Here is a 12926-nt window from a genome sequence, read left to right as displayed (position 1 = left end):
GGCTAGCGAGATTTAAAATAATAAAAGGTGTACTTATGGCCTTTCCACTTCATAAATCTAATTATTCAGCCAAATATGAAACTGCCGTAAAACGTATGAGATCATGGTGGAATTACTTTGTTAATAGTGCGAAGCATTGTTTGACCTAATCTTTCTCATTTTTATTAATTTATGTGAAAACATAAAATGAATCGGCAACTTACACATGGGTATAAATCAAACTTCATTCAAACCCAGTTTATTTCTATTGTAGTTATTTGTTAAAAGAATTTTTTCTGTTATATTTTCGTTTGTATTTTATTTTCCATAAAAATTGATAAAAAAAATCAATCCCGAAAGTTTCGGGATTATGTTTATCAATCCCGGGATTCATAGGTATCGAAAATAGCTCGGCATCCCGGGATTGGAATCCCTAATCACAAGCCTTTCAATTCACATGTAGTATATTTTTAATAGATATATATTTGTGTGCTCGGTATGGGTGTATTTAATGACATATCTTTTCTCTTCTGTTTTCCCACCATTTGATTAGATGCCGAGTGAATGAATAACAGCTGATATTAGTAAAGAGTCTGTTGAGATACATATACATTGCAAAGCTCCTTTATGCTACATATATATATGTTAGATATGTTGGATAGTAATAGCAGTAACATCAGTGAAACGTCTGCTTAAATCTCAAAGCCACAGTATATAAGAGGATTAAAAATTAAAGCTCCTCCCAAAAGTATTAAACATTGTTATAATCGTCATTCGTTAGATGTTATCACAAGTTAGTTACGCCACTGGGTACGAGTACCTATATTATAATATTATGCAGTCAAAAATAACAATAGTTAACGACTACACCAATTATAGTGAGGCAATTTGAAAATAAACTCAGCAGACAGGTTCCTGATATTGATCTAAGATAATTCCCATTTTCTTTTAAAACAACGACAGCCTGCCGCCATTTTTCCAAGAATCAACCTAATTTTCATCGCGGAGTAGAAATTCGCTGACGTATTATGCCAACGTGGATTGGCACTTGTAATTTCACAATGAATTTGCTTCGGATTAGACAAGCCCAGCACAGTGCGGTCCGCGATATGTGGACGATATTTATTTACTTTGACTTCTTATATTAAGGGGGAGAGGCATAGAAATTTATTATCAAATTAAAGCTTTAAAGCAAATAATTTTCAACTATAGGTGCGACGAAATTTCGGACTGGCTGGCAATCGGAGAGCGAAAGTCGAGCTGTGAACACGTCAATTTGTGTTGTGATGGCGAGGGGGGAATAAATTCTTAAATCGAAAAAGATGACTAAAAAAGGTTACCCATTTACTTGAAAAAGAAAAGATGTCAATAAATATATTATTATTATTAGTAATAGAACAATAAACATAACATTAAATGGACGCTTGCTGACTTTTTATGACAAATTATGTTTTGTTCTGCACATTGTCGTGTAGTCACGGTCGTTTTAGACCGTACCCCAGCTAAAGTATAGCCTTAAACATATTTTAATCGATCAATCTCTATCTAAATACAATGGCAAAAATAAAATATATTTTTTTTATTTCAAAGAGAAAGCGACAAATTTGGAAAATGGCTAAAAACAAGGGTTAGGTGTACCTACTGCTCGTTTTTGTTTTTAATCAAATTGCGTTATTATTGACTATCGGTTTTTGTATATTAAATCAAGGAATATTAATTACGCCCGGTTTTCGCTAAATATTTTTAGTTATAATGTCTACTTGAACTTTCTAACAATTTTTAATAAACCATTTCTTTTATTCAACGAATAATTCACAAGCTTTGAGAATGTAACATTTCATATATTGAACATACCGAGATACTTGAATATACTTGAGAGCCGGGCGTCGGTTCAAGAACCGATAGTTAATAATAACGCAATTTTATAAGCGTTTCATGTGTGAACTACCAGCTTAAATTGTCGCAATTAGATAGGATGCTCGTAGCATAATTGGTTAATGCACAGTTGGCGACCAGTAGTTGGCAACCAGTGGTTTATACGGGTTCAAATCCCGTCGAGCATAGTATTTTTTTCAAATATGATTTTTTCTAGTTGGTATATATATGAGGTGTTTTCAAGTTATGTATGTTCAATAAATGAGATGTTACATTATCAATATCTTGTGAATTATTCGTTGAATAAAAGAAATGGTTTGTTAAAAATATGACTTGATCACGAACCGTATAATAGAAGTTCGACTAAAAGTAAGCAAATGAGGCGTATAATTACAAAAAGCGACAAGTCCACAATTCAATATTTTCGGGAAACAACGTATTTATGTTTAAGCTTCAATTATTTGTTTTAACGTTAGAGTATTATTTTTTTCCGTTGTATTCTATGACGAAATTAGAACCAAATGGCAATTTGTTTCAGTCGATAAACTCTTAAATGTAATAAATATAGGCAAAATAAAATTGGACGTAGCGCTACTTGTACCTCACTTTTTAATTTATTCCGCATAAGGCACATATTTCAGTGGCACTGTCATGAGTTTCCCAGATGCTACAGCCATGGGAGACGCCCTTTTCAATATTGAACGTTCCCTTATTGATTGACTTAAATACGCGCGAAATCAACCAAGCTTTAAATAATATGGAACGCAGACTTGGCGCTTTTTGTAATAAATCGAGAATTAAATTTTTTTTTTCGTAGGGTTATGTCGCGTTTTGGAATTTATAGATCGATACATATTGTGTAAAATTATACAAAGAATACGTGCATATTTTTTCTCGATTTTGACCAAATTTGGACTTATCGCTTTTTGGAATTAGACGCCTCAAATATATTATATTGTAGGTATTTTTTCAATAATATTAAAATAACATGTAATTATTTTCAAAAATATTTGCAACTGCACTGATATAATATATTATAATATGTATTATATAGATAGGTTTACCTGCTTAGTACCTATCGTATAATATATTTATGTAGCTATGGGCATGGCTGTATAAGGTTTCATTTTTAATCGACCGATCGCCAGACTTAGTTATTTATGAATCAGATTCTTTATTCCGTTCGCAGGAAGGCTGTACTAAATTTGGAGCTTGATAGACGCGTCACGTTCTGAAATGGGGAGGCTTTTTGCGAATTAATAATAGCCGCCAAAAAAAAAAATCGCGTGTAGGATAACAATAATAGTGTAAAACAAATACTTGATAAATGAGATTGCAGGTAAACTTCCTTGAATAATATAATTGCTTGATATTTAATTATGATTTTTTTGAACGGGTCTAGTGAACTTTCAACTTTTGTTCTTGGCTAATATTTCTGGATGTTTGGAATATTAAAAAAAATCTCATGCCTGCTATCTCGACGGCTTAATACGTTTTGTAAAGCTGGTACTGAACTCTACAAAATCAACTGCACACAAGAAGTGAAACTTTCGCTACATCTATGACATATTATTAACTATTTAGAGAAGGAGAATCGTATGACATAAATGAGGGGTTCATAAGCCAAGTGAACCAAGTCCATTCTGGTTAGTTTTGAGTAAACAAGGTTCAAACATAATATTTGAGTACCCATTTCTAATTCTGTAAGGCTATGATTGCAATTCTGAAGTGTTATGTTGAGTTGAGTTGCTACTTCATATATTGCACTCTAGGATGAAAATGATGTAAAAATATTTTTTTTACATATATTATCTAGGTATTTATTTTCTTATTACTACATATATTAAAACAAGTAATTATCATTTGATCTAATTTTATGCGAGGTAATCAGACAAAGAGGCGTATCACTGTAGTAAAAGGTGCAAAAAGTGCAAAGTTATAAAAAGTATACTATACATAATCATACCCGTACAGAATTAGAAATGGGCACTCAAATATTATGTTTAAACCTAGTTTATTCAAAACTAACCAGAATGTACTTGGTTCACCTGGCATATGAACCACTCAAATATAAATGGACATTTATTATAATATAATATAGGCAAGCTAAGTAAACTAAGCTGCATTGGTCATGGGTAGAGATTCCAATCCCGGGATCCCGAACTATTTTCGATACCTATGAATCCCGGGATTGGTAAACATAATCCCGAAACTTTCGGGATTGATTTTTTTATCATTTTTTATGGAAAATAAAATATAACAGAAAAAATACTTTTAATAACAAATAACTACGTTAGAAATAAACTGAGTTTGAATGAAGTTTGATTTACAACCCATGTGTAAGTTGGCAATTCATTTTATTTTTTCACATAAATTAAAAAAAATGAGAAAGATTGGAAAAAACAACGCTTAGCACTTTTAACAAAGTAATTCCACCATGATTTCATACGTTTTACAGCAGTTTAATATTTGGCTGACTAATTAGATTTATGAAGTGGAAAGGCCATACACCATGATTTTCTTTAAGATTTTAAATCTCGCTAACCCATTAATTAAGTCTTTAACAGCAATCTCATATAATATATTATGTAAACACTAAAGACAATATTGATTTTACGAAATTTTATAAATGAAAATCGTTTAGATTTGTAAATAGTTTAACATAAATTAAAAATTCCACATAATATGTACGATGCAGGTAACATCCGTAAAGTGAATTTGAGAAATAGAATAAATAAATCAAGAAAGATTTAGTTAGACGTTTCAGCCATTTACACCTATGCTGTCATAGAAAGTAAACCATTGCGCACTACCAGAAAATGCTATTCTGGAGATTCGGGCATATTATTCAAAATAATGTTTTAATTTCTTAAATCTTTAAATTTTTTCAACGCAATATGCTATTTTTTATTTTAATTGAAAATAATAATTATCATAAATAAATAAACTGTTTTACTTTCACATTATTTTTTATATTAAAATATTATTTACTCAATTAAACCTATGTATTTCCAAGATTGAACGTACACAATATTTAACAATAAATGTGAGGGTGGAAGTAGTCCGCAGACAGTGCAATGTGTAGATAGCAGTTAAAACCTAAAAATTACAACATATTTTATTTAATGTTTTAATAATCAGCAAAAACGCGGCCGTGCGAACTGACATATGATCGTCTTCCACCGGCCAAAGAAATACTCACGTGTCGGATGACATTTGTCGCATCACAGGAATGAACGAGTAAACAGTGCATTCCTGTCTTTGTGTCGTGAGAAATCCATTGTTGAATTGATAACGTTTGTACCTTAATCAAATTTCGCAGACAAAATTCCAGGAAGCGATCCGCAGTGTGAGAACGTAAACAGCAATAACTTACCCACGGATAGCATTTCCTTTGTCTACTTTCAATATAAAAACAGACGTGGCAATCCAACAAGAACTCAGTACCTTAAATTCGCTCGTCTTAATAACACGCCGCTCGCTTCAACGTTAAAATAACTTTTATCACAAACACTATCGTCGTAATCTAATTTATGAACTTTGTATTATTCAAGCTGTAAATTGAATCTGTAATTTGTGTTAAGGGATAATAAATTTGGGGAATTACTTTTATACGCATCAAAACCTTCTGATTTTATTCATCACCTACCCCTCATCACACCATCCCTTGCAACAGTGGTGACCCGTAAAGTAAAATTCAATTCATTCATTTTCATTTTACAGACTTCGTTTAATTTTTTATTAACTACTATTTTACTGTGTTTGTGAGAGAATTATTTTTTCGTTGGAGCTCGTTTTCCCGCGCAGTTTTCAACATCCGTTTTCCCGCGTTAATTTTCTTAAATTCACTTGCCTTGTCAAGATGCCCAATGGACAGTTCTCCAGCGGGTATGGCAGCAATGCCGGAGGAGAAACGACAACACCAGCACCAGCCCAGCAGACCACACCTCAGATCAGCCGCGTGGCAGTGAGGATCCCACCATTCTGTCCAGAAGACCCGGAAATGTGGTTCTGCATGGTGGAGCGAAGCTTCGAAGCAGCTGGCGTCACGACTGACGCGACCAAATTTGGATACATCCTGGGAGCTTTGGAATCTCGTTACGCGTCAGAGGTTCGAGACATCATCCTTAACCCACCTCGTGAAGGAGCCTACGAGCACCTCAGGACGGAGCTGACGAGAAGGCTGAGCTCTACCCAGGAGCAGAAGACCAGACGACTACTGGAGCACGAGGAAGTTGGTGATCGCAAACCATCACAGTTCTTGCGCCACCTACGTTCTCTCGCAGGAGCAGCCGTTACTGATGACATCCTACGCACGCTTTGGATGGGTCGCTTACCACATACCATGCAATTGGTACTGGCGACACAGAAGGACGCGGATCTCAACAAGGTTGCAGACCTAGCTGACGCCATGGCAGATTCCACATCAAAGGCATCCATTGCTGAAACCACGATGGAAGACCTGTGCGGCATCAGCAAGCTGGTGATCACCTTGCGGGAGGAAATCTCAACTCTTCGCGAGGAGCTCTCCAAAGAGCTCGCAAGAGGAAACCGACCATCAAGGCCACGTCACCAGTCACGATCAGCCAGCCAAAGGAGGAACCATTCCCGACCGCGAGACCAAAGCCACAGCAAACCTGGCATGTGTTGGTATCATCGTAGATTCGGCCAAGATGCGGAGAAGTGCGTCACACCATGCACCTTCAACAAGGGAAACGCCACGGGCAGTCGCTAAGCGCGGCCAGCGATTACAGCCCTACCTCCAGCCGCCTCTTCGTCACCGACCACGCCACGAAAATACAATTCCTTATCGACACCGGAGCGGACCTTTGCGTTTTCCCACGCACGAAAGTACAGGGGCGCCGACCAAAATCACAGTACGAACTTTCAGCAGCAAACGGATCTGTCATTGCTACGTATGGCAGTATCTCACTGACGCTGAATTTGGGGTTACGAAGAGAATTCACCTGGAAATTCGTGATTGCAGATGTCACCAAGCCCATTATTGGTGTTGACTTTCTAATCCATTTCGGATTATTAGTCGATGTCAAGAATCGCAGACTGTTGGATCAGACGACTCAACTTACAACCTCTGGACGCCACAGCAGCACTGAGATAGCAACTGTCAAAACTGTCGCAGGTAAATCCCTTTATCATGGATTACTGCAGCAGTTTCCGGATCTCACGCGCCCAGATGGAGCTGGTAGAGAAGTCATCCACAACACGAGACATCACATCCGAACCACCGAAGGACCTTCTGTAGCTCAACGTCCTAGACGCCTAGCTCCCGACAAACTTCACATCGCCAAAAAGGAATTCGAAACCATGACCAGACTTGGAATAGCACGACCATCTGAAAGTTCTTGGGCGTCACCCCTCCACCTGGTGCCCAAATCTGAAGATCAATGGAGGCCATGTGGTGATTACCGCGGATTAAACGCTCGAACCGTACCTGACAGGTACCCCGTGCGTCATATCCAAGACTTCACACAAACATTGCGTGATAGGAAAGTTTTCTCCACGATCGACCTGGTGAGAGCATACAACCAAATCCCAGTGGCTGAAGAGGACATTCCGAAGACTGCCATCACAACACCCTTTGGATTATTCGAGTTTCCATTTATGTCTTTCGGCTTGAGGAATGCGGCCCAGACTTTTCAGCGCTTCATTGACGAGGTTCTGCAGGGTCTGGACTTCTGCTACGCCTACATAGACGACATCCTGGTAGCCTCCACAACAGAACAAGAGCATCTTCAACACCTGGAAATTTTGTTCAAACGCCTACAGGAGTACGGCCTGGTTGTCAACTCCACGAAGTGCCACTTCGGAGTAGAGGAAGTTAAATTCCTTGGCTACCTGGTTTCCAGCACCGGAACTCGACCACTTCCAGATCGTGTCAGCGCTATTCGCGAATACACCCGCCCAGACACTCAAAAAGGACTACGACGGTTCTTGGGAATTTTGAATTTCTATAGGAGATTCGTCCCCAAGGCCGCAGAAACGCAAGCTCCACTGAACTCACTCCTGCAAGGAAAAACTTCCAAGAAAGAACCTATCATCTGGACACCAGAAGCAATCAAGGCCTTCGAGGAATGCAAGAAGAGTTTGGCGGAAGCAACGCTATTGAAACATCCGAAAAGTGAGGGGACTCACTTAGCGATAATTAGTGACGCATCCGATACTTCCGTTGGCGCAGCACTTCAACAACGAGTTGACGATCAATGGGAACCGCTGGCATTCTTTTCAAAGAAGCTAAGTCCAGCGGAGAGAAAATATGGCGCTTACGACCGCGAGCTTTTAGCTATCTATCTAGCTGTCAAACATTTTCGACACATGATAGAAGCTCACACGTTCACCATATTTACCGACCACAAGCCCATTACGTTCGCATTCCAACAAAAATCGGACAAGTGCTCACCAAGACAATTCAGACACCTCGATTTCATCGGACAATTCACGACCGACATTCGTCACGTCGCTGGAAAAGACAACATCGTCGCTGATGCCTTGTCTAGGATAGAAGTCGTTGAAGACACACTGAATTATGCCAACCTCGCAGCCGACCAGGAAACTGACAACGAAATGAGTACATTTTTACGTGACGGATCGGTACTTCAGTTGAAACAAGTACTTATTCCCGACACAGACATAAAAGTATTCTGTGACTTGTCAACACCTATCGCAAGACCTTTCATAACCAAACCGCACCGACAAGCAGCTTTTAATCATATCCACAGACTTTCACATCCCGGAATTAATGCGACCGTCAAACTTGTCACACAACGATTTGTTTGGCCGTCGATTAAAACGGATTGTCGAAATTGGGCCCGCAACTGTCTTCAATGCCAGAAGAACAAGATCACACGTCACATATCAGCACCACTCGGAAACTTTGCACCTTCAGGACGATTTGAGCATGTCCACATCGACATCGTCATCCTTCCTATGTCTGAAGGCTGCAGATATTGCCTCACCTGCGTTGACAGATTCACGCGGTGGCCGGAAGCATTTCCGATTAAGGACCAAGAAGCGGAAACGATCGCCCGTACATTCTACAATGGTTGGATCGCCCGTTTTGGAACGCCCTTGAGAGTGACAACGGATCAAGGCAAACAATTTGAGTCGAACCTTTTCAGACAATTAAATCGTCTGACTGGTACGGCGAGGATTCACACGACAGCATATCACCCAGCCGCAAACGGTATGGTCGAAAGACTGCATCGTCAATTAAAAGCCGCTATAAAATGCCACGAGAATGAGAGATGGACTGAAACATTGCCGACAGTGTTAATGGGAATCAGAGCAGCTTGGAGAGAAGATTTAAAGACGACAGCAGCTGAGCTTGTGTACGGCGAACCCTTACGCCTACCAGGGGAATTTTTGTGCCATCAAACCAGCACAAACCAAGACCCAAGCAACTACGTCACGATCCTGAAAAAACATTTCCAACAACTGCAACCTGTAAAAAGCCAGCAACACGGCGAGAAACGCGTTTTCATTTTCAAAGACCTTAACAAATCGACACATGTCTTCTTACGCGATGATACAGTCAAAACTCCGCTAAGATCTCCATTTACCGGACCATATGAGGTCATCACGCGCAATACGCGAACATATGTCATTTGCAAGAGAGGAAAAAACGTCACCGTTTCTATCGACCGTTTAAAACCAGCGTACATTCTCAAGGAAAATAAAACAATGGAACAGCCTGAGAAAAATCCTGACACCGTGGGAGCTCGTGTTACCCGATACGGCAGAAGTGTCCATTTTCCAGACCGTCTCTAGGCCAGTGGAGCAAATATCGGTCAACAACATCAGGCACGAGCCGAACAATGCAATCGGGGTCGTGTTTCAAAACAGCACGCGGAGTTTCCGATTTCAAAACAGCAACGTTAGCGAAAGCAAGAACACACATCGACCTAGAATGTAGGTCAGTGGTGTACGCAATATTTAAAATGCAGGCATAAACAATTTATTCACAATAAATGCGGATAACTCAACTGGATTATTCAGTATTTTACCATCATCATCACCAAGAGACACCAGCATACGAAAATGGGTGCACAACAGACAAAGGAAGAGATCATCGTCGCACAGACTGCGTCGGGCGGAGCAATTGTCAACGACACGTCGACAGGCCAACTGTCGTGGGCAACGCTTGCCTTGATTATCGTCATCATTGCCGCAGTTTCCAGCTACCTGCTATGGACAAATTGCAAAAAGCACATCACCAAGAGAGTCATCAAGGACATGAGAGCAGACGTCCCGGGATGCAGACCACCGCAGCATCCACCGAGACAGATCTGATCGGACCTTCAAGCGACCACCTCTACCTACTTTCATCGCGATTTGCGTGCCGCATTTCGCTGGAAGGGGGGTATGAGGGTGGAAGTAGTCCGCAGACAGTGCAATGTGTAGATAGCAGTTAAAACCTAAAAATTACAACATATTTTATTTAATGTTTTAATAATCAGCAAAAACGCGGCCGTGCGAACTGACATATGATCGTCTTCCACCGGCCAAAGAAATACTCACGTGTCGGATGACATTTGTCGCATCACAGGAATGAACGAGTAAACAGTGCATTCCTGTCTTTGTGTCGTGAGAAATCCATTGTTGAATTGATAACGTTTGTACCTTAATCAAATTTCGCAGACAAAATTCCAGGAAGCGATCCGCAGTGTGAGAACGTAAACAGCAATAACTTACCCACGGATAGCATTTCCTTTGTCTACTTTCAATATAAAAACAGACGTGGCAATCCAACAAGAACTCAGTACCTTAAATTCGCTCGTCTTAATAACACGCCGCTCGCTTCAACGTTAAAATAACTTTTATCACAAACACTATCGTCGTAATCTAATTTATGAACTTTGTATTATTCAAGCTGTAAATTGAATCTGTAATTTGTGTTAAGGGATAATAAATTTGGGGAATTACTTTTATACGCATCAAAACCTTCTGATTTTATTCATCACCTACCCCTCATCACACCATCCCCTTGCAACAAATGTCTTAAATATGTACCTAGTATAAATTTATTATACTAGATTTATTTTTGACCGATTTTATCAATGTTATTTATATATATATAAAAAATATATTAACTATGGAAAAACATGCCAATCCCGGGACCAGTCCCGGGATTGTCAAATTGTAATCCCAAAATCCCGGGATCGAAATTTTGGCTCGGGATTGGATTCCCTAGTCATGGGTACATTTTAAAGATTATTACATATGATTTTATTAGATACATAAATCTAGTAAGAGTTTTACTTTAATTATTACTAATGCTTATTAAATTAAGAGAAAATACCTCTTTGCTCTCGTCGACAGCTGACACTCGATTGATAAATAGGGAGATCGAGACGTTTGTATTCTTTCCTGAAACAAACATGATAAAAATGATGAGTAACGTAGTCTTACATAATATTATCATTGTTGGGCATTTTAATTGGACACCTAGGCAGGTATCCATTTTAAAAAAGAAAGAATATCTAAATGAAATGAATAACAATAAGGTAGAGTGTATTCATGTGTTTCAGTAATTTCCAATAATACAATTTTAGATAATATTATACCTATATACATTTTACTAACGTACCTACCCAATAGGTGCCACAGTTTAGGAAACACTGCGCAATTCGATATAAGATAACAATATAGGTAATAAGTATACTAATAATAATATTCAAACATTATTTTAAAATAGTAGTATTCGTATGGCGGCAGGGTGTAGGCGACAGCATAGATATATTCACAGAAACAAAAAGATAACCACATTCACAAAACGACGAACAGTTATCACCACAGAATCACCGATAGAGCCCCAATCCATGCCAGTGCATTTTCATCAGCTTAGTGGATGGAAGAAAGTAATTATTAGTGTAAAATCGAATGCCGCTTAATTGTTGCCAATATTATATTTGTATCACTTCATATCCTTTGTTTCATCATTGAAGATAGTGATCACTGAAATTACAAGCGTTGCCAATAATTTCTTTCTACCTAGGGCGATCATATGAATACGTGTATTAAATAAGGCTCTAAGTACCAAAAAGTAGTATTGCCTGTAGTTACAAAATACTGAGTCATTGCAGTAAAATTTCATGAAGCAGACCTTTTGAAAAATGTAGTTTTACAGTGTGAAGCAATCACGGCAGCTTCTATAATTTTAGGTATTAAGAACTCGCAAGTGTCAACATACCATCGTCAGCTATTTTATATTGAATGCCGTTGACCACTGCAGTGCTACTTACACCATTATAAATAAAACACGCCAATGGACTTACAACGTCGACAGGTTTAATTATGTTGCTGTATTTTTTTGACTTGCTTGATGCACTTAGACTATAGTTGAAGTTATTGGCGTAGGTATGTAGAACATTTTTCTATAAAAATGTCAGTTTTTATGTTTTTGGTACTTAGCGCCTTAATTAATACACGTATTCATATGCTGAACTTGTTAATTCAGTCACTTTATTGGTGGTGTTGTTCCATCTGAAAGGCTCTTGTAACACGTTATGTACCGTAAAAAATCTTAACACCACTGCACAGTTATGTACCGAAATATGACTATATTCTAAAACATTAGAGCGAGAGGTTTAAAAGAATACTATTTTATGTAACAAAAATACTTTATGCAGTCATCAAATGTTTAAAATAACTATAAAGGATAATAAGGCTTCAAAATTATATAAATAGATTATCTACAACGTTTAAGGAGTGTCCAGGATCATGGTTTGAAAATACAATAAAAACTCAATTTTGACCTTCGACGAGCATGTCCCCCCTTATCAAATAACAATTGAAATATTGATGTTAATCATAAAATATCAATAAAATAGGCAATCCTCATGTAAATATAAATATATTTATATACCAAAGTATTTTTATCTTCGTTGATATTGCATAATATGTAAAAATAATACTGAGGCGTATTTTTGTCCTCATAATAATGTGAAATTATTTCAAACTTACACAATACTTAATTTATTATCCTTTGCAAATAAATATATGCGCGTGTTGTCCTTATTAATAATTATATTACATTTAACCTCTATGAGGAAAAT

General features: G+C 38.0%; 2 protein-coding genes across 5 annotated transcripts in view; one reads left to right on the top strand and one right to left on the bottom strand.

The window, feature by feature from the left end:
* LOC147064476 (glycine receptor subunit alpha-2-like) overlaps positions 1 to 12926 on the bottom strand; it is a 180026-nt gene that overhangs the window by 25009 nt on the left and 142091 nt on the right. For all 4 annotated transcript variants that reach the window (XM_085957654.1, XM_085957657.1, XM_085957656.1 and 1 more), the window contains exon 3: positions 11171 to 11238. In XM_085957654.1, coding sequence (XP_085813780.1) covers positions 11171 to 11238 — 68 coding nt within the window. The remainder of the gene's footprint in view (positions 1 to 11170; positions 11239 to 12926) is intronic.
* Positions 5717 to 6589, top strand: LOC147064479 (uncharacterized). Its single transcript, XM_085957505.1, has one exon. It carries the CDS (start codon positions 5717 to 5719, stop codon positions 6587 to 6589), a length of 873 nt encoding a protein of 290 aa, XP_085813631.1.

This window comes from Rhyacophila brunnea, unplaced genomic scaffold (assembly GCF_057557595.1).
Source record: "Rhyacophila brunnea isolate RB1 unplaced genomic scaffold, BYU_Rbru_1.0 scaffold_7, whole genome shotgun sequence".
In the NCBI taxonomy this organism is placed as follows: domain Eukaryota; kingdom Metazoa; phylum Arthropoda; class Insecta; order Trichoptera; family Rhyacophilidae; genus Rhyacophila; species Rhyacophila brunnea.
Note: the sequence above shows the minus strand (reverse complement) of the source record. Positions and strands in the feature narration are given on the sequence as shown.

What these genes read in the sequence shown, in the direction of transcription:
- LOC147064479 (XM_085957505.1), top strand. Translation starts at nt 5,717, where the DNA reads ATGCCCAATGGACAGTTCTCCAGCGGGTATGGCAGCAATGCCGGAGGA.